Genomic DNA, 23,238 nt, shown 5'->3' with positions numbered 1-23,238 from the left:
GGGGACACAGAAAGAGATTAAAACATGTACATGGTTTGTTTAGTATTACATTCTAGTCATATTAATAACATTACAGATTCATCCCTTCTGCTAATGTTAAAGCTAATGATATCTGACTGATGACCACCAATTGACACCACAGCTTCACACACTGACAGCACACACCACTCACAATCCTGGAAAACCTGACCCAGGGATATAAGGCTAGTTTGCCTGGAATATAAACATAATTTATTTTACATGCTATAAAGGAATAAGCTCTTTTTTTTTTTGTCAAAAAATACCATGAAAAGACTGAAGCTGATTCTACGCTATGTAGCCAAATCCTAATATAGCTATTTTCTCTGTGCCACAGACCTCCACTGTGGTCCACAAACAACAAAAAACTCATCAATGTTGCACTGGGTGACACGCATATTCATAACAATGAACATGTTGTTTGTTTTAGACTCAATCTAAAATACGCTGTCCTGCTGCTGTGTGAGTTGTATTATTTGCATTTAAAAATAGAAACAAATTCTCTATTATGTACATACACTTTTATATAAAATTGCATTTCCCAGCTGTTTTAGGAAATTATTTAGCCATTTTGTAAAGCAAATATTTGTAACCTGTTCTTAAAGACTTAACATCGCATCATATATTGGGTTTCTGAAAAACAAAAGGGCAATAGTTAACTACCTTTCACTACAGCCTATACGGCAGGTACAATGGTTTGCAAATAGCACACTAACCTAACAGCCTTGACATCTTTTCTGCCCTTTGACTAAAACAGAATTAAGGTTAATTGGCTACAGCTGATAACATGTGGACAGTTATTTCAAACACTAATATTCATGCTCTGTTAAAAAAAAAGAAAAAAGAAGGAGTCTGTTTTGAAAATAATTTTGAGTAAATGGGTTTTTGTCTGTAGCATCCGTGGGAAGCTTCACAATGCATTTGGACAGCAGAAATGTGACAACTCGACTCAGAGAAGAAAATATGATGATATGCGCGATGCCGCATCTGCTGGTTCTTTAATCATCATGCATTTTCAGGAATCTGTCATCATGTGGTGGGTCCGCTGTCAACTGCCACAGTGTGCCAGTATTCTCGTGGTGTGGCGGTGACTCACCGCAGACTATCATCCTGTCCTGAGGATGTAGTTGCATATCGAGCCTCCAACAGCCACATCTAACAGGAGATAAGCTCCTTGCCCGGAGGCCATCTGGGCTCATGGAAAGCTTACGTACCTGGAGCACTGAACTGGCGCACGGAGGTAGCTCGGGTCTTGTCGAGGACACGGCTGAGGACGCAACCTTTCGGCACACTCCAGGGCGCTGTGCTGGCCCGGCTGTCTCTGTCCTCGGCTGTATCGTAGACCTCCACGTGGGGAGGGCGCTCCGTCAGGTTTTTGCTGTAGTGGCTTAAGCCATACTGAGCAATCTGGATGGCGTAGAAGTAGCCCTGAGGGCCCCACTGAGTGGACAGAGGCACACCTGGGTGGAAAAGAGGGATGTAGAGAAAGAGGATAAGGACAATGATGTCAAGTGAAAAGAGACAATGATTTCCCTATAGGCAAAAGCCCACTGATGAAGATTCTAGGGTTGGTTGTATTTTTATGGTTGTTACTTCTATATGTGTATCTTGTTTTGAGCTCTTAGCACTCTATCTTTTTCTTTTTTTAGATGGCATAACAGCTTATTGTTTTTGAAGTGTCACATTGAGATCATAACCCCCGTCATAACTAGAATTACCACCTTGTGGTTGTGTGCCTCCACCAACCAGTCAAGCTGTAGTTTATAAACATGTCTGTCCAGATTCATATAATATACGTAGTGAAGACTTTGAAGCTATTCATCCGATCACAGTGAAAGTTGACCTCTGGGATATAAAATGTCTTCACTACCTAATTTTATTCTATTAAATAAAAGTGTGAAATATTGGCATGATTAGCATAGGAAATCTTGAGTTATGGCTGTGTATCCTTGAGTCCAAGGGGACATTCGTGCCAAGGTGTCCTGAGACGCCACGTTCAAAAGAATGGGACAGACAGACATACAGACATCCTGAAAACATAATGCCTCTGGCCATGGCTGTGTTCGGCGCAGAGTCATATTAAAACTGGTCTTAAATGAATTTTTGATATTAAACATACACATTTTAGGACTTTCCAGTGATTGGATGGGACCAGCAATTATAAAGATTCCAATCTGAGTTTATTTTATAAACACACACAAAGAAGACAAAAAAGAATCATAAAAAATAAAAACAAAACAAAAACACCACCAGCTATGGTAAATGATTGCACGGTCTGGATTAATTCAAGCTAATCGACTGCATTTCACCGGAGGCGAGCTTCCCTGTTCACACAGCCAGAAATAGCTCAGGCAGAAGAATCACTCTGATTAACAGATAGTTCACTTAAAGACATTGTGAGAGAGCACATGTACAACCTAACCTCATCCTTTGTAAAAGAAGACCATAATATACTCATGTTAGGGCAGGGTGATAACAGGCCTCCTTTCAAACTAATCACCACTGCATACTAAGCTGGTCATTTAGTTGTACTTTGCTCATTGCCATTTGTGTTGTTTCCCCAATAGGATACATCATGCACAAGACTCATTTTATTATTTGCTGTTCTGTAGTGTATGGATTCAGTTAATGAATTACTCAACACAGAAAGATAGCTTAATCTTTTTTTAATAGCAGTAAAGACTGTAAATGTGGTGTTTAATCAAAAATGAAGGTGAAGAATAAACTGATTGTGAATATGAACTAGTTGTCCTTATTGACCAGAGACCATACAGTTAGTAATGGTGTGTCTAATGTTGATAATAAGAAACTATTTATATTGCAAATTTCATACAACAAAATGCAGCTCAAAGTGCTTTACAAAACAAAGAGCAGACAGGTATAAGGACACTGATTGACAATAAATTGCAATAAACCAAATGTTTAAATAGCTTACTAATTATTTTCCAATTTGTCTACCAATCTGGAACATCTCAACATCTACCTTTAGTCTTCCTGTTTTTAAAGCATGAAGTCACTTTTCACCTGTCAGTGAGGAGCTGCACCAAAACCTTCCATCCAGCCCTGATCCCCTTATTTTCATAGACTGCATGTGCATTACTGTAAAGAGTTATTTCAGACAGACCAAATTCATTGAACAAAAACAATCAGCTACTTATAACTGTAGAGTGGCAGTCACGGAAGATTTTCCACATTTGCCAACTGCTCCCTGCAGTGTTTTGACTGCAGAGAGCCTAAATGGACAGCCCATCAACATATATTAACTCTAATCCACACACATTTTTCATGTTTGTATAGATTTATATTCCTTTCTAAAGTCAAAGTGACATAAAGATGAATATCAATAAGTAATGTGAGCAGTCCCTCCTCCCTGCACTCTTGTATCATGCCAGACAAAGCTGAAGTTGTGCTGCATGCAGAGCCATTTCATGTGTTCGCCCATTATTACTTTGGATCTGATTTATTTTAATGAACAGAGACAACAAAGTGCTCAAATGTGTGCTCACATAAATTACAAGTTATTACGAGCTATTGGCTGTCAATGTCAGGTAAAAAGAATTATTTAATGTTCCCTGACATTATCAGTGCAAGTCCCTATGTGAATAGAGTTACTGGTGCAATATGCATGGTTAAAATCATGTTAGCAACAATGCATTGTTGCAATGCAACATATGCATTTTCATATTACTGGTGGGAAATTAATGTATGCCCCATTTTAATATGTATGTAGTATGTAGCATGGACCGATGACAAGTATTACATTCAAGCAGCATTGGGGAGTAATGGAATACATGTACCGGAGTTAGTATTTAGCATACAAATTATGAGTAACTGTATTCTGTTACAGTTACAATTTAAAGAGTTGGTATTTCGAATCAGTTGCAGTTCTGTTCAGAAGCTTATTCATTGTCTAAATAAATTAAGGTAACTCCATCCATTTTTTTGTTTAGTTTGTTTTGTTATAACTGCTTACACTTTTCTGTTCCCTGTATCTGTCTTGTATTGTCTGTAAAGCAACCTTGAGTGCTCAGAAAGGCGCTGTTAAATAAATCTATTATTATTATTATTATATGAAAAGAAAGCCGGGACAACAGAGTCAGGGCAGAAATGCGTTTCTATCTTGGAAATTTAAACAGCATTTCACATTGAAGACAGAACAGAGGGAAATGTAACTGAACATAACTGTGCAGTGCAACCTCTGCTTGTCAGCAACCAACCTCCTTTCAGCTCCACATTACTCTACCTCCAACCTGAAGCATTTAAAAGTAAGTTATTTTTTATAATAGCCAAGGGTAGTGGTCTGCTGTAGTTTTAATGGTCACCTTGCTATTTTATAGTTGAAGAAGCTAGCTGCTTAGTTGACGTTAACTTTACATTCTCCTGTGTGCTGATTTACTAGCTCCAGAGCCGCTGAAAGACTGACTAGCGCCGTTTGACTTACTAGCTAGCATTACCTAAAATGAGCTAATCGTTATATTTTTGTACAAGAACACGCTAGAATAGGCATGTTTAGTCAGCAGTATTTGATGGTCGCGTTCCTACACAATTCAGAATACGTTACTAAGATTGAGTAATGGAATATGTTACAAATGACCTTTGTTGTATTCTGTAACGGAATACATTTTGAGAGTATCCTTCCCAACACTGCATTCAAGTAGTAAAGTCATCCTAAACACTTCCTGATTAAAAACTGATATATATGATATGTTCACTCTCATACATCCCCACTCAAATTAGCACACTCCCAATCCCTTGGCTGACTTTTCTCCATGCTTGTCTTGTTACTGGCGTCTCCCTTCACAACTTAAGATGAATGTCTTTATGACAGTCAAATGACACTGCAACGCTGTAGTACTCACTGAATAGCACTAAGTAATCCATGTGGAATTGACTGTTAAGCCTCCACATATTTCATGACTCCCGAGAGCAGACTTTTCTAAAAATCTGAAGCCTCTAAGCCTACTGAGCAATTTAGCAGCAGAAGTGCTAGACCATCTTATTGTTAGCCAAGCTTTTTTTACCTAGTTAGGTCAACAAAACTAACATGTGGATGAAGGTTGGCAGACGACATAGCTTGAATAAACAATATTATTGTTAAACTAAATTACTAATGTGTCATGTGAAAGGGTTAATTGTTTTGTGGAGAATTAAGACCCTACTAAGTCTTCAGAACTGTTTCCATGAGGTTTTTTGCAGTCTTTCGTCCAAAAATAGCTTAATGTAGCTTAACGTTAGCATTATAGCTGGGTGATCTAGGTACATTATTGAACACTTTGGGGGAATAATACTATATTTATTTTGCTATGTTGCCACTGACCATATGCCGATGTTGCGTAACAATAGATCCCATGTCATGTATGTCTTTGCACCAAGAGTATAAGTAAAAGTATGTGTGTTTTATTAAGCACTAAAAGTTATAAGATGTGTTTTAGGATTGTGTCCATGGGTTTGTGCAAATGTTTAAGTGATGGCGCTCTGCGGTAGAACCCAGGAGCAAAGATAAAGACCGTTCAAAGAAAAAGCCAGACACAAAAAAACGCGTAAATTAAGAGGGTTTTAGAGAGGATTAACTACTTCCACTAATGGTAGCGCTCCAGCGGCTGGAGCTTTAATATTCTCAACTTTTATTCTTTGTCTGATGGAGGCTGTGCTGCAACAAGGAAGAGTAAGACCTCAATTTCTAATCCTCTGCCATAAAACTACAAGCCCTACAGTAATGGCATATAAAAGTGCTGCATTTTTATGACCCTTTCTAATAATAAAAACCTTGAGAGCATACTTTTGTATTCAGTGACTGGCTGTGAATTTCAGACTAATGTATCTGAAATGCTCTCAATTTAAAGTTTTTTTTCATCCAAATAGTATTACAGTTTATAGAAACAAGACTGCTTGAGCTTGAGATCTCAGTACATTCTGGGTTCGTGTCAAATGCTTTGACTCCTGACATAAGTTACATCCCAACAGAGCATGGTGGAATTATGTAAAAGGACCATCACGACATTTAATGAACATTGCTGAGGGTCCTGTTAAATAACGTTTCCAAGGGTAGCAGGGTGTGTTAGACGTGAAATGCTCATGACCTTGTTTAAGCCCTGTGGTGAATTGGACTGTGACAGGCTAATTAATGAACTGCTATTTTCACCTATAAAAATATGCTAAGTTCAAGAGAGGTGTGTATGCTCGGGTGTGTGGAGTGCTAAAGGAGCCTTGGGCTTAATTAATGGACCTTGTTAAATAGTGTGTCTATGTGTGGAAATATGTGGGTATAGGCAGATGTATTTTCTCTGTGTTGGACTAAAAGAAATGGTCTAGAGGAAATGAGAGGGTGAGAATAACTGGGCTCACTGCTGCTCAGCCCAGAGGTACTAACAGATTTGGTTAGATTCCAGACTGACCTAGTTCCTGCTATATATGTACACTCTCTAATATGTGTTGTAGCAAGTCCTCAAGTGGAAAACAGTTCAGATAAAAAAATAATAATGAGAATTACAAAAATAAAACAATGCAATTTATTGAAAATTAGCAAAACTCATCGGAACTAATCCACCGAATATGTTACCGGGCTTTTTGACCTGCCTCATAATTTGGTATTCTCTGCATCCATGTGAGTATAACCGCCTCTGAAAGAGTGCAAAGCAGATTTACAAAAAAAAGTCTTGCAGATTTTTGAGATATAGATACTATAGAACTATATATGTTTTTGTAATGAACAGAAAGGCAGATTTGTGTCACCATGTACAGTAAATATGTAAAAGAGGGCAAACATACATAACCTACTTGTCAACATAAACATGTATTTTAAAAGATCTACATACCTATAAATTGGAAAATAAACTGATAAAAATATGTCTTACACAGTCAAGCTTCATTTAAGACTGTAGACGTCTCTTCATCTCTCCCTCTTCATTGTAGCTGGTGCTAGACTGAGAACGGAGACCCTTAGCAACTTAGCTAATTAGCCAACGGGCTGCAACTGGACAAAATGCTTCTGTTAACATTAGTTAGTCCGTTCGTGTTTCCTAACTGCGTCGCGAGTTATAGTAACGTTAGCTTAGCTGGGAGTTTCATGAAGAAAGACAAAGTTTATATGTTAGCTGTCCTACAGCTGTCAGAGTTAGCTTCGACTTCATATATTACAATCTAATAGCTGTATTCTCAGTAATGTGATAATCTGCAGTAAACGGGTTGCTTATAAAACACTAAAACAGAAGTGACAGCACAGTTTGTCTTAGTTATCAATGTTGATAGCATCGTTTGTTACTTAGTTAATGACAAATTGTTTTGGCTGTGCTTTCTAACATGATGTCATAGTGCTAACCGAGCACCGTTAGCCTTTACAACAGAGACGCTTCACTACACTTGTTAGAGAATGTTTCATTACAGAGTTTTCTGCTTATTTGTGTTTGTTGCTGTGTGCTTGTGGTGGAAAAATTAATGTAAACAAAATTGCATACAATGCGCCATGACATATGTCCTCTTCAATGCCAGGCTAAAGTTAGAAGTCACTCTAGTGAACAGAACATGTAAAAACAACCACATGCTTATGGTGGCATTGACACCATAAGCTATATAAGATAATGCATAAGCCTGAGTAGTTTAGTACATATTATGGTGTTTTTCTGTTACATGGCACCTGCTTACTCGCTTCTACTCGCCTTTTTTGGTTTTCCATTATGAAAAAAAGTACCTGGAACTTATAATTTTTCTAGTATTGCCTCCGTTGAGGTTCCAAGCGAGCTGAGGCAGTACCCAAAGGTGATGTGAAAAGCTGCAGACTGCTGATTAGTTGGAGAGAATCCTCACTAATCACTGTGCGACGGACGGGGGTGTCCTGAACAAACCAGACATTTTTAAATAGTTCTTTTTTTTTGCTGCCTCCTGCTTCTTTTGAAACTAAATTTGTCTTCCGAGAATCAAAAACAACACACCTTCAACGTTCTGTGTGTAACGGCAGTTTCCTGCGCCGGAGCTATGGCGACCGACCACGCTCGCCTCCTGCATGAGGGGGTGCTTAATCTGCAAAGGAAACAGGAGGACGGGGCACTGCGGCCGGGTTGAATCGAGCAGGTACCATCTAATGGAAAAATGCCATAATAATAGCTGCATTTGAACATTTAATATTCAAATATTAAAACAAAATAACAAATGGAATTCAAACGATATTTTAGAAGAAGATTGACAGCTCTAACTTGGTGGTTGCCCGTAGTCTTCACAATATGTTTAAGTACCACTTTCTGGCCTGAAAGAAAGAGTCAGCCTTCATTGCCAGTTGACACTGCCAATTAAAAGATTAATAATGAATATCTATTTTGTAATTTATACAGGGTCACTTCTTCAAGCGAGCGGGGCATGGAACTATATTGATGACAAGGTGGTTTGAACTAATAGCCTTTTAAAATGAGCTATTGATCCTTCCTGGTAATTATTTAAAAAGGAACCTTGAAGAGAAAACAACTTTGAGGATGGTCTCAAAGTGTGAAGGAACAGGGAGGGATACACTCACTTAACACAATATCTATACAACGTGCTGACTCTGACTAAGTGAAGAAAAGATACATTTTTATATTGACTTCACACAAATCACATTTGATTGGGTTTTAGAAAGGCTAATAGTGTGTGGAAATGGGTGGAAGAGATTGATTTGCTGCTTTTGAAATCTGATCTATTTTTTTAATCAAGACTTGATTCACTTCCTCACAGATCAAACAAGATCATTTACGATGCATCCCTTTTCTGGAATAAACCTCATTAAGCAAATCATATATTTGTCTTTGACAAAGAGTTTATTAAACACCTAAAAAGAATCAAAGTTTAAAATCAAATACACTGGTGGGTAGCTTTGGGCACCATGAAAGGGAAGTACCATTGATAAGTAAATCCAAACTGTAATGTGAAATATACAGTGGCTTGTATTAGTTTACAGACCCATGCAAAAAACGATCTTTTGGAAATTGAACAAGTATTCTAATGTTCTGTTTGAATGAATAATGTATTGTAAATAAATAAATATTCTTCCTTAAAATTTAGGGGGTATAAGTATACACACCCCTATGTTAAATTCACATAGAGGCAGGCACATTTTATTTTTAAAGGCCAGTAATTTCATGGTTCTAGGATACTACGCATCCTGATAAAGTTCCCTTGGCCTTTGGAATTAAAATAGCCCCCCCCCCCTATCCTCACATACCCTTCACCATACATATAGATTGGCATGGTGTTATTACAGTAAGCTTAATAGCTGATTTGATTTGCCCTGATAGATGATTTTAGGGAAAGTTCCCCATGCCTATCTCTATGTATGGTGAAGGGTATGTGATGGATGTGTGTGGGGGGGGCTGTTTTAATTCCAAAGGCCAAGGGAACTTTATCAGGATGCATAGTATCCTGATCCATGAAATTACTGGCCTTTAAAAATAAAAATGTGCCTGCCTCTATGTGAATTTAACATAGGGGTTTGCATACTTATACCCCCTGAATTTAAAAGGAAGAACATTTATTTATTTACAACACATTATTCATTCACAAAGAATTGGTGTCCTTAAAAGGTAGGACTTTCCTATTTTTTTTAATTAAGGCATTAAGATCAATTTACAAAATGTTTTTTATTCAACATTTTAGTCAACTTTGGCATGGGTGTGTAGACTTATGCAAGCCACTGTACCTAATAAATGTTTTCCATGTTTTTCGTAAATTGACTGTATATGCATGTTATTTTATGCTCCTGTATCTTGTGTAATTATAGGAAAAAATGTCTGCACACTGACACCGCCCCGACAGCCCCCCCCTCTCCCTTCTCCTCATCCTCGTGATATACATAAATTAAAAAAAAAAGGTCTTACCTTCCACTCCACTTATACACTTGACACGGTCGCGGACCTCCACATTGTATCCCTCAAATGACATGAAGACTCCATTGGGGTGGTAGGGCTCACGCTGTGCGTAAACCTTTGAATAGCTGTGCTGGAACTCAAACCGATCGTAGCCGTCGTACTGCACCACTTTGCCGTACACTTCAAAGTATTTCTCCATCCAGCTGAAGGGCAGGTATATCTCGCCGCCCTCCTGCCGGCCTTTGATTGTAGACTCATCATTGATCAGGCAGTCAATTTCTTCATACTTGATCCCTGCAACAACCCCAACAACAGGCGGGGGCTCTGGAGGTTGTGGAGGGTGTTGCTGGCTGCTGATGCTAGCATCCCCCACCTTGGGACTTGGAGCTACCAAGGCAGCGCGGGGAAGGAAGCGTAGGGAGGTGTCACTGGAGCAGCGGTTCCACAGCAGCACAGTGATGAGTGTAAAGAGGGCACAGATAACAATGAGGGTCTTGTAGTTGACACGAGCAGCCAAGCAGCGCATGGTCACAACTGGCCTGCATGACACAAACACAAGACTTGATTAGAAGCATGTACGATCGACCATTTGTTGAGAATCTACAACTCTCAGCACTTGGGCCTTACAGCCTTGTATATTTTTTAAAGCATTAAACCATCAAAACACTCTCAGGATATGGCACTTAATCACCATTATTAGACAGCAAGGGGTAATGTGGAAAAGGTGCAAATTTACATGTAGTGACGTAACGTCGGTACATAACATCTAATTCACCTTCCACAATAAGGGTGAGCGTTTTACATGCATAAAAGAGAAAGGGTAACTGTAAAACCTGCCTTTGGATGCAGCAGATGAGTAATCACATTTCTCCTCTACTCCTGACTTGGAGCCATGACGTCACAAGCTATTTTTTTTTTGTCAGAACACTTGGTCAGACACTTACGGTGCAGTGAGATGGACATGGTGTGTGTGTGTGTGTGTGTGTGTGTGTGTGTGTGTGTGTGTGTGTGTGTATACAGTGCAGTTTGTTCTTTCAGCAACAGTTGGTCTGAAGTTCACACATAGTCAAATGTTTAGCAGTGGAAACAGACTTCCCTAGACCTTTAGACTTTTTAATAAGTACATTTGGAAACAAGAATGCATTGCTATGTGTAAGGGTTTTTCCTTTAATCCTGCAGCATTTCTATTAGAGCGGGCCCTGTTTGAAGTCTTTGTCATGTGAACCCTGTATACAGGAACAAGGCATTAGCTTTCTCCAGGAGAATTCTTCCTGGAAAAATCTTTCATCCCCTACCTCTGTTACTGATACCAGGATTCTGGTGTACATGACGTTTCAAAAAAAATAAAACAAAATTGGCTTGCTGGAGAAAGATGACTGTATGACTGTATGTAACAACATAACTTTTTTTGTTTTTTTAAACAATAATTTCTTCTTTTTTTTTTCTTTAATAATTTCAAGATCTAAGATCAGGGAAAAGTCTGTTCCCTCATATTAGTAGTGGTTATAAAAAGTAAAGCAATAACTTGACTTCAGGTATCTCTTGAAAAAGAGATGTCCATCTCAATCACACACACAGACACAGACACACACAGACACACACACCGATCAATCAGGATCCATGTTTTCATGTCCTCTGTGTTTCTCTGGCATTTTCACCAAGCCAGTGAAAAATCAATGATGCATACTGAGGTCTCCTCCTCCCCACTAATTACAGCTCATGGCTTAAAAAAAAAAAAAAAATCACTATACGTTGACAACAGAGGCCGGTCCTCTGATGACAGAGGAAAAAGTTAAATTGCTTAGGTGACTCTTACTAAATAGGAAAGAGGACTTCCAGAGTGCTTAAACAAGAAAATGTTGAGGGAGTGAAAGTTGTGGAGGAAGAAGAAGAATAGCCTCCCCCTAAATCAAGGCTTTTAAAATGATAAAAGCCAAACACTGAATTGAGGCTTTGTTTGTATAATAAAGGGGTTGAGATGTGTCCACTCAAATAGGCGCAGAACAAAATGCACAACTAAATCATGTTTGTTCCACAAGAAAGAGGAAAAAAAAGAGACGTAGAAAAAGTAACTATTTCCTTCCTTATAAGCTGTAGTTTAAAACATTTTGCGGATGTGTTTCAGTCAGCCGGACCTCTGCGGAGACCGTCCTTAAGTCATTGACGATGGGCGGACAGGAGCTCCGACAATGCTAAAAATGCAAAGGAGAGGACCCGAGTAACTATAAATAAGGTTCGTTTTTAAAAAAAATATATATAGTGATTCGTTGCTGCTGTTGAGCTCAGGCTCAAGGTGGATAGACATGGGCTCAAGCCCTGCAGCATGGCGAGTATCCTAATGGCTCGCGCTGACCACGAGACGATTCGTCTAAGCCATGTCCCATTCCCTGAACAAAACTGACACGCAACAGTAAGCAAAAACTAAAAGGCTAATCTGCTGTGGGAACAGCAAGGTAGTGACATGACATGTATTCTTGAAAACGGGCTCTCCATCAGTGAGTAAAATGCATTCTAAACCTGGGTCAGTGCTTCATTTATTCTGTTGCTTTTCCATTTTAACTCAATCCATGTTAGATTTGTTCCCGTTTCTGGGGGGAAACGTACTGTAATACCGATTCCAGGAGAGCACTGAAAGCAGGCGGTAAGTGTATTGAGTCTGGAACATAACAGAGTCCATACAAAAAAATATGGACTTGAAGGCTGGGACAGCGATAGGATGCTATTCATTGTGAATGTTACACGCTAACAAAGCCCTGGGGAGAGGTGGCAAAACAATGCAGAATCATCCAGCAAGAAAGTCAAACCTGGATTGAAATTTGCTGCATCCCAACGCAATGTCACATGGCAGGACGCTGTGTTAAACCAATCAAATATGAGCAAGTGTACCTTCCTGGTGGACTACTTTGTCACTGGAATACAGTGTTGGTTACCTTGCGATTGTTGCGATGAATGACAAAATTGCTGCCATTATAACTTTTACTGAATGTGAACTGCTTTGGCATCTGCTAAATCTTAAAATGCCTTCATCTTTTACTCAAACTTAAACAGTGCAACCTCCAATAGACAACCCCCCCCCACCAACACAGGACAGTGCGTTGTTTTAATGCAGGTCTTTTTTCAGAATGCCTGTTTTTTATGTCCTATTAACTAAGTTGACAACAATAATTCAGTTATGCTCCTCATAACTGTGTAAATCCCATCTGCTGCTTTTGCATGAGTTAATTATAAGACAGCATTTAGCTAGTTGCTCAGACAGTAGCTGCATTGTCTCTGGTGCATTTTTGACCCAAATTCATTTACATCTATTAGAAGAAAAACAACAGTTTGTGGGTTGTTTATTCAAAAGCGCAGGTGGAGGTCAGAGTGAATAGTTGAGAGTACAACTGGTATGTATACAACACTGCAGCCTGCAGTTTGTCTTCTGGGGCCCGGGGTTTAACAAACTAACCCTGAACTCGGAGTTGATTTAGATGGGAAACTGAGTTTACAGTTCCAGAACAACTGATTTTAGTTGGTTCAAATAACAGAGTAGGTTGACTCAGAGTTAAGTGCGTGCTCCACCACTACAAAAGGCAGCATGAATGGAGCCACAATACTACGATTCACCATGGCAACGAACACAAACAAATCAGTCGGCATCCTTTACTCCTTTGGAATGGGAAATTCTCATGCTCACATACAGCGAGTCTGAACATATATTTTGTTTCAAAAAAATAAATAAAGCAACACAGCTGTTGCTGCCAAAGAGCGATAATTGGCTTTGGAGAAACTTGCTGCTTGAGTCAATCCGTAAATTCAAATATAGTGTATAAATTTCCTATTTAATGACAAGTATAATGTGTCCTGGTGATAACTGGTGGAATGCTTTTGAATCTATAATCCATTTCATTTCGAAGTCCTAGGCCTGCTAATCCCATGCTGGGGCTGCAGCACCATATCATTAACAGAATTATATTTTATAATCATTTATTTCAAAAAGGGTTTTTACATCATTTACCTGGAATCCTGTGGAACTCCTTTTTTGATGGCCCTTTAAGTTTAAAAAATTTTTCAGAGCGATACACACTTTTCTGATGGCTCTGCATGTGGCATTACTAATATGTCCCCCCTCATCAATGTTTGAAACGGTTTGCAAAAAACAAAAAAAAACATAGTTGTCAATGGGTGACATTATAGAAGACAAAAAAGGTTATGTAGGCTACATATCTGAGGGAATGAAGAAAAACGATACCACTCAAAAAGGTAGTTATCTTGAAATTAAAATCCTTCTATAGTCGAGGCCTCAATATCATCTCCCGACGCATGATTTACTCACTGTAAAGTAATACAGCTTCTTCATAAAAAAAAAAAAGGACATGCTATGTTTGAGGAAAATGTTTATTCTTCCTAACAGAGTTATTAAACCAAACCTGTTTTTTTATTCATGCAGATACCAAACAGCGCTCAAATGCATCTGTTTCAGAATGAATGAATGAATGAGGAAAAGAAAGAGCGCTGTGTCAGAGGAAGGAGATTGAGAGTAGAAACCCTGCACCCGACCAGGTTAGGTTCACAGGCTCAGTTACCATAGTAACTGGATCCGAGGTTAAGTTATCTCTCTTACCCCTCTCTCTCAGGTTCGATTAACCTCCCTCTCTACAACAGAACACCCACAGCTCCCCTCATCTCAGGGTGAAAACACTCAAGTTTTCCCTAAACCTGCTTTCTGAACCATTGCCCACTTTATTTATGTTTTTACCATAAAAGGCAATCTTTCCCTAACCAAGGCCACCTTCAAGTTGTTTTCAGACATTAACCATAGTGGTGGAGTATCAGAAAAAGCTTTGGAACAGTAACTCGCATCATTTTTGTTTTATTGTTTAGGTATCAGGGCTTGCTTAAAAGATATGCACAGAGCTTTGTGTAATCCACTTGTTATCAGCTCAACTCAGAAAGTGTTGTATAGACATAATCCCTCTGGAAGGAAAACTACAGTGACATAACATATAAAATACAGATGTACCTGGACAGCAGTATGAAGACAATAACGGTTTAGGACAAAAGTTTTCTATGCTTGACACTTTAAGAAAAAAACCCACTGTAAAACAAAAATAGCTTTTCCAGTGTCCCGCCTCCAAAAAACTGAAAGCCTGAAATAGCAGCAAGTGACTCGTTGAGTCTTTAGATTTTCATATGATGGAATCTTTCTTTGTGGACACCTGAATAACCAAACCATGCAAGCCAGAGAAAGGTATGAAGGAAAGCTTTGGCATTTTCTATTTTTTTTATTTTACTGAATCTAATCCAGTTCCCCTTGTGCACCCAAACATCAATATTTCACCAACTGTGTCACAAACCATAAGACGTGTAATTGTTGCAACATTACAGTAGCTCTGGGGTCCATGATGACCGAACAATTCATCAATTGAGAAAATAAGCATCAGATTTATCAAAAATGACAATAGTTTGACATTCAGTATAGTATGTTAACATTTACAATCTGCTGGTAAATCCCACCTGAGCTTAATGGTCTCAGGCTGGTGAGTCCTGATGAGGACAGTTCTACACTGTAGATGTTTGGGCAAACATCTGCTTCACTGATAAAAGGATGAGCAACTTCACAGTCGTGAATTCCCAGGGTGCTCGCATGTCTAGCTTTTTTGCTGCTTCTGCAGATCAGCAAAGGCTTGAGACTTTGATTGTGAGCATTTGCTTTTTGAGCTGCGATGTACTTAACATATGAGGGATCTCTGGGTGCACCCATGGTTGCTTCACAAAACGCAGCAAGTGAGCCCCTGGCTTTAAACTACAAGTATTAATTCTGACAGACAAAGTCAACAAATGCAAATATTTGGATCCACCGAAATCCCTAATAACAAAGCTGGAGAGATTCTAGCAGTCAACTAATACTACAGTGGTCTTTTTAATGATGAGAAATGGCTGTGTTTTCATGAAATCAAATGTCAGCAAAAAACACACTGAGACTTAGTTGAATGCACTTTGAGTAAAACCAGCTGCTAATCTCTGTCCTGGTCCCCAGTGCAGAATGTGCAACATTTACAACACGATGAAACTGCAGCAGCAGTGGGCATAGGGATGGGTGATTGGAGTTGTTTTTCTTCTCCTGCTGTCCTCTGGTGTAAAAAAATCATCACAGCAATAAAAGCAGAGTACTCGTGAGCCACCCTTGGGGAGCTATTGGAGCAGAAGCCCGGTGTATGCGTGAGAGGCAGGTGTTGTAGCCCTAACTAAACTCCTGACATTTTCACCGCTCTCCTCAACGGGTGAAGTAAGGTAGGGTATTTTAGACTGTCTGTAAATGATCAGCTCATGCTACTAAAGCTGGGAGATATGTTATCCCCAGTAGAGATAAGATGGATAGTGTGTGTGTGTGTGTGTGTGTGTGTGTATGTGTGTATGTGTGTATATATATATATATATATATATATATATATATTTTGGGTGTCTGTTGCGAGCCTGATTATGATATTGTGTAAGCATAGAGGTGAATTCAAGGCAACAACTGACAGGGGAAAAATAGCATTGCATATTTATCCCTAGAGCTGGGCAATATATTGATATCGTGATATGACACTAGATATCGTCTCCGATTTTGGATATCATAATATCATATTATGGCATAACTGGTGTCTTTTCATGGTTTTAAAGGCTGCATTACAACAAAAGTGAGGTCATTTTCTGAACATACCAGACTGTTGTAACTATTCTATTATTTGCCTTTACGTCTCTTGTGATTGTGTAATATGGCAATAAGTCAAGGTGAATTGCTTGCTTGTCTGTAAAGTAAACTTAGTAGCCACAGCAAGTTAACCATTGTTATTTTATAAATGCTGTGCAGTGTCTGCAGTTACAACTGTCTTCAGGCCTTCTCTCTGACTGAAACCACAGAGCTGCAGCCACGGCAAGCAGAGAGGTCCGCATGTTCACGGAACGGAGGATCTAAAGACACCAATGCTGCAACAGACAATTAGTTTCATAATAACCAAATCTTCAGAATATCTTCTACAGTAGTTGATTTGTTTGGTCTAGATAATGACAAAAAATAGAGAAAATCACTAGAGCTGCAAAGTGTAATCAATTAATCAATTAGTTGGTATGAGTCAATGGTTCAAGACAAAAGTTAAAAAATCTTAAATGTGAATAAATTCTAGTTTATTCTCTCCTCTGTGACAGTTAACTGAATATCTTTGAATTGTGAAAAAAAAAAGACATAATAGGACATCATCTTCTGCTTTTGATAAACACTGATCAACATTTTTCACCATTTTTGGACATTTATAGACCAAACAATATCGAGAAAATATATTCAACAGATGACTCGACTCTGGAAAAAAACTTTAATTGCAGCCCTAAAAAGCATAATTTGCTAAAGCCCAACATCACGTCTACAAATGACTTGTTATACTGCCCGACAGACCTAAACACGTTCAGTTTACCATACCATATGACAAAAATAACCAGTAAATCCTTACAACTGAAACTGGAACCAGAGAATGTTTGCTTAAAAAATAACTTAAAGGATTAATCATTTATTAAATATTCAGAGTGAAACAATTGGTTTCGAGTATGATCCATCATGAATCTGTAAAATACACACTAAAGACCAGAACCTCTGTTACTCCAGACCTACAAGGAAGGTACGGCGACCTTTCTTCATGCATCGCTTAAAAGAGACGCAGATGCTCAGCTAACCTTCACCAACACAACAGAGCAACAAATAAAGTTGCATCACTGCTCAATGATAAAAGCTTCCTTTAGATGCAGCCTAGAAGTGAGTAAACTGCTTTAAAATTAATGCGCTTGTGCGTTTTATCTCTAGTAGAAGGATTAAGCAGGTCATTACCAACAAGCTTAAAGCTGAGGCCTACTGAGGGATTAAGCAAACGCTTAATCAAATGGAGAGGAGACAAGAGAGGAAATGTATTTAATGTAAACAAGACCTTCCGCATCGTTTTAGAGGCAGGTCATGCCAGCTGCCTTGTCCTACAACATAAATAAAATTTAAATCTAGAAAAGTACGCATAAACTAAGAAAAAAAAAAAAAAAAATCAAGAATGCAACAAGAATACAAACGGTGCCATCTCCAGAAGTTGGAGAGGAAATAGCACTGTACATCCATTGTGGGTTTGGGGGTTTGATTGTCCCCAATTTCTAAATAGTCCCTATTGTTTTTAGGCATGGGCAACATGATCTTGTGATATATGATATTATTGGTTTCTAATGACAGTGCATCTCATGTTTATGTCAGTTAATTAAGTAGACATGAAGCCCAACCCTTTGGAGTACTATTACACAAAAGCACCAGAACAGTTCCTTCTAACTAGAATCAACTTACACAATTATCTTTATTTCCTTTCTGCATTGACCCGCCCCTCTTAATTTGTCCCTGTGAGCTTAGTGTTTACCAAACAACTAACAAATAAGCCAAGTTGTGCAACTGGCTAAACGCCATCCTTAACTCTTTTGTATTGAACAATAGCATTCCATAACTGAAACAATAAAGTGACTTCTTATAACTTGACTATCAAACAAATTGTACAATGAGTTGTGCAATATGTATTGACATTGTTACCATGAAAACAAGTATTGAACTTGTTTTCTTGGTCTAAAGTACGTTCACTAGGATTGTTAATGATTTCAAAATACACAAATGATTACAGCCCACTGACCATGTGACATAGCGCTCTCAAACATCAGCCGTGGTCTACCATTATCCAGAGATTATAACTCTATAACTATAAGTGTTGTATGAGGCGGGTGCCTCTTCCTCTGCTTTGAGAAAATGAAAGCTCAGATGGGCCGATCTTACCTCCCCTTTGCTCTGCTTTGCCCGCCCAGAGAATTTGGCCCACCCATGAAAGAGAGGGAGAGAGAGAGAGAGAGAGAGAGACAGAGACACATCATGGCTGTCAAACGAGCAAAGTGACAGTTGGCCAAGGCCACGTACCCCCCACCCCTCTCCACCCTGCCCCCCCATCCTCCTCAAAAGCTACACACTCAGATATGGCACATACTAAGGAACGCTGATTGTAGGACTGGCTCTATTGGCTGTCGTTCTGCACCATGGCTGAATTTGGGGAAGGACACTTTCAGATACAGTATTAGGAGACCACTTAGGCCTAAATAAAAGAGACTTCAGATACAGTATTAGGGGATCACTAAGGTCTATATAAAAGAGACTTCAGATACAGTATTAGGGGACCACTAAAATCTATATAAAAGAGACTTCAGATACAGTATTAGGGGACCACTAAGGTCTATATAAAAGAGACTTCAGATACAGTATTAGGGACCACTAAGGTCTATATAAAAGAGACTTCAGATACAGTATTAAGGGACCACTAAGGTCTAAGTATTAGGGGACCACTAAGGTCTATATAAAAGCATCCAAAGAGCACCATGCAATGGGACCTTCAATGCTAACTGTCATCTAAATATATAACTTTATAAATTAGGGCTCCAAAGTATATGTTTTTTATTGTCATTTTTATTTTCACTGGATCTGAACTTCCGAAATAAAGACGTTGTGAAAGGCAGCAACATATTGCAAAAGAGATTTTTTGTTTTCTAAAGAAAATACCAATAGAAAACTGGTATACCTTTACAATGTACGTGTCAGTGTGGTTTTTTTAGTTTTTTTTTTTTTTTTTAGTAGTGCCTTTCATATTCAATTCAATGTTCAATTTGTTCAACTAAATAATGTTGAAAATAATTTACTTTCATTTGTTTTAAATTCAACAGGCAATTTGTTTCATTTCATCAGGATACTGTAAGCCGTGGAAAGGCAGAGCCGAGTACACTTTAACAACCGTTTATCGTAGTAATCTCCATGCAATCTCGTTATCACAATATTCAACGTTATCGCATATTTTCCTCATATTGTGCAGCCCTAGCATAAATATATATTCTGTGTATACCAATTGGGGCATGTACCAATGTATTTTGCCCTGACTGGAGGACTGAAATGATACTGAAACTGACCTCTAATCCATTCACAAAGAAACGGCCCACTGGCTGGACATCCTGTCGACATTCACCACCGTCTTTCCGCAGCTCCTCAGGTATTTTCTGCTTTCAGTTCCCTCAGCATCTATACATGACAGAGCAGAAAGTGGAATTCCATCATTGTTGCTTAAAGTATGAGCGTATATATTTAAAAAAAAGGCCTGATTAAGAACCTATAGGCACAAAAAACATATTTCTAGGTATTGTCGTTCATTGGTTTGATTCATGCTGTTTCAATTCATGCCTTTTTTTCTCTCTTCGTGAACAATGTGTTATGTATAAAGTAGCCTTTAAACTTTGATATAACTTGATGAGATTACTCAAGTCTTATCGCTTGCCATTAAACAAGACCCAAAGCCCCGGATAGCAGCCCTTAGAACATTGGTTCTTTTTTAAACTCTTGATCCTTAATTCAAAGCCATATCTACTTGTGCCTAGGGCTGGACGACATAAAGAAAATCAAATATCATGATATTGTTAACCATATACCTCAATGTCGATATTGCAGTGTTTACTTTGGTGCTTCAACAAAATGTTAATTACACAGTGACATTTTTGATAAATATTCTCCGGAAATGACTTAGTGGGTAAAGGTAAATAATAGAATAGCATGAACCATCTGGTAAGTTCAGAAAAGGAGATCACTTTACTGTAATAAAGCCTTTAAAATCAGGTAAAGACAACACTTACCATATTATGATATAACAATTTATCCAAAATCTAAGACAATATCTAGTCTCATATTGTGATATCAATACAACATTGATATATCACCCAGCTCTACTTGTGCCCCCTTGTCACTAGCTGCATGTCAATGAGATGAATATTAGTCTTTTTCCCTTCTCTGATTGTTTTGTTAGAGTCATTTTAAGAGGTACACTGTACTGTATTTTACAACAACAAAAAAGATAACGTAGCGGAATTTTGTATTTTATTATTTTTGACTCCAATTTATGACTCCTAGATTCATCTTGTGACTTCCTCTGTTGGTCCACCTGACTCACAGGTTGGGAACCCCTTCCCTATAGGCCTGTGTTGCTCTTTACGTCCAACCAAACCAAAGTTTCCACCAACCTAACATTTGTTACTTAACCACATTCATTTCCATCAATTTCAAATGTTTGCTTATTGCTATTCTGGGTCGAATCACAGTGGAGAGTGACGTTGCATTGAGGGAAAGTTAGAAACAATGGCCAGGTCGCCGGTCTCCAACATGTTAAATATTCACATGGCTGACAAATTTAAATATGATTAGATAATTATGCAGAAGAATGACTTCTTCAGTAATCTGAACATCTTAGTCTATGCAGGCTCCACATTCTTCACATTTATTAGTGATTGCTCCTGCACACTAAGCAGCTTTCAATACAAACGTTTGAGGGAAATTATTATCTATTATATTATAATTATATTATCTATCAATTATCAACTGTTGCAATTCTTTTTCATTGTAGGCAATTATAACCTTAAATCAATGCTCCACAGATTCTGACACTATAAATTTAAACGAGGGAAACAAATACATAATTGTAATTGCAGCCATGATGAATTTATAGGCTTTCTGACAGCAGGGTCATTAATGTACAACCAATCTATCTGTGCAAATGCGCTGAGAGTGACATGGATACTTTACAATGCAATTAATCTCACCAATGTATTTCTAGCCCCTGTTGAAACAGACTATTAAAACTAAAGAAGGTGCTAAATCTCCATATCAAAGAGAATATTGATCTTTTTATGAAATGTGCTCATTGACAAAGCACTTAAATTCGATATTGTAGAAATAAAACCAGCTGAGCTCCCTCTGTTATTGCATAGCTGACAGACAGAAGGCCAAAAATATGACATTAATATCTTACAAAAGAATGCAATCCAATTAAGAATAAGTTACAGAAGTCAAAGCGTGAAACTTAATTTAGATACACATTTTTGCTGTTATCATTCTTTCTCAACTACAGGTTAAAGCCAGACCTTAAGAATGTGACAGTAAATATTGCAGAGTGCCTGTGGCTAGAAACAAAACACCACCATTACCACACTACAGCTGGTGTGCTACATTAGATGCAGAGAGATCGGTTTTTCAGCCTTTTGTCTGTTATCAGACTTACTGTACCACAACACTGGCTAGAGAAGCAAATTATTTAAGGTCTAAGAAACAAATTACATTCAATCTTTCTGACATAATTATGCTCCGATGGCACAAAGGGAGGATGCGGGCGTTTGTGTAACCTGCCTTCCTGTGAAAGATGGCACAGGCTGTACCCAGACAGAGTGAAAAGGAAGTAGAAATGTCAGCAGTCTTAATCAATATTCCCTGAGTACTGTATGGGCGTACTGCTGCTTTTTTGAGGCAGGTGTGCTGCAGGCAGATGGTGAGAAGTAGAAAATGAGAGTCAACGTCAGCCTAGCGCAACTTATTATTCCTGGAGCTTATCCTGCACCATTCCTGCCATCAATGCATTTTCTAGGCAACATTTCATTCTAGATATCTCTTCTCGCTGAACATCTGGATATAGTGTTTTCTTGCTTAAAGAAGCATCTCAGTTGAGAGGCTGCGCAGGCATCTACTTATACAGAAGCCAAAAGCAGATAGTCAAGAATAACACAATGGTCTATACATACCGGTTTTGTGGCCATTCAAAATACCATATATTCTGTGTTAAACCAAAAGGACCATTACACAATCTGTGGTATCTGCTTTTCACTTAACACACAAAATGTTGCAGGAGCTGAGTCTGCAAGCGTGGATATGCCATTAGAATTCTCAATTAGGATTTTCTCTTTAGTAGCCTTTCTTAAAGCAAAGACATGCAGAAAGAAAACCTTGAGTTGCCAAATTGTGGTTCTCAGACCACTTTTGTTTCCAGATTAAATGTGTAACAGTTTTACCCTAAGTGTTTTATTGTTCTGTTACATCAGAAGAAATTATGACATTTTAGTTTCTTAACAAGTCATATAAGACAGTCCAGCAAAGCATCCTGACTTCATGAAGGTTAAACATTTCTATTTTAGTTAATACTGTTTGAGTGATGATTCAATTTTTTGGATAAATTTGCAGGTGATACAGAACCTGAGTTTTCTTGATGTTTAAGGCCAACACCTGGGCTCTGTATGCCTTGGGATGCCCTGGAGGTCTTCAGGGGAGTGTGCAGCAATGGCGTTATCATCGGAGTATTGCAGCTCCCCGACAGTGGTATTCTTGACTTTGCTCTTGGCTTTGAACCTGTTCAGGTAAAAGAGCCTGGCATCGTCCTGTAAGTATTGGGACCACTGTGGCAACTCTTGGTCAGTGAGGTGGAGTTTCACTGCAATGAAGATGGCAAATAAAAAAGGTGGGGGGTGCAATGATACATCCCCGTTTGACGCCAGTATCTACAGTAAGTTG

The 23,238-nt window shown here is 38.6% G+C and overlaps 1 protein-coding gene across 6 annotated transcripts in view; it reads right to left on the bottom strand.

The window, feature by feature from the left end:
* Positions 1-23,238, bottom strand: part of glceb (glucuronic acid epimerase b) — a 47,342-nt gene that overhangs the window by 5,091 nt on the left and 19,013 nt on the right. For 3 of the 6 annotated variants that reach the window (XM_034881001.1, XM_034880968.1, XM_034880981.1), the window contains 3 exons: positions 19,820-19,938; positions 9,858-10,382; positions 1,233-1,478 (listed from right to left, as the gene is read on the bottom strand). In XM_034881001.1, the coding sequence (XP_034736892.1) occupies positions 1,233-1,478; positions 9,858-10,374 (763 nt within the window). In that variant the 5' untranslated portion in view covers positions 10,375-10,382; positions 19,820-19,938. Of the gene's footprint in view, positions 1-1,232; positions 1,479-9,857; positions 10,388-19,819; positions 19,939-22,082; positions 22,087-23,238 lie in introns of all 6 variants that reach the window. The other 3 variants (XM_034880985.1, XM_034880994.1, XM_034880977.1) reach the window with 3 other exon arrangements.

Source organism: Etheostoma cragini, chromosome 1 (assembly GCF_013103735.1).
Source record: "Etheostoma cragini isolate CJK2018 chromosome 1, CSU_Ecrag_1.0, whole genome shotgun sequence".
NCBI lineage: Eukaryota > Metazoa > Chordata > Actinopteri > Perciformes > Percidae > Etheostoma > Etheostoma cragini.
Note: the sequence above shows the minus strand (reverse complement) of the source record. Positions and strands in the feature narration are given on the sequence as shown.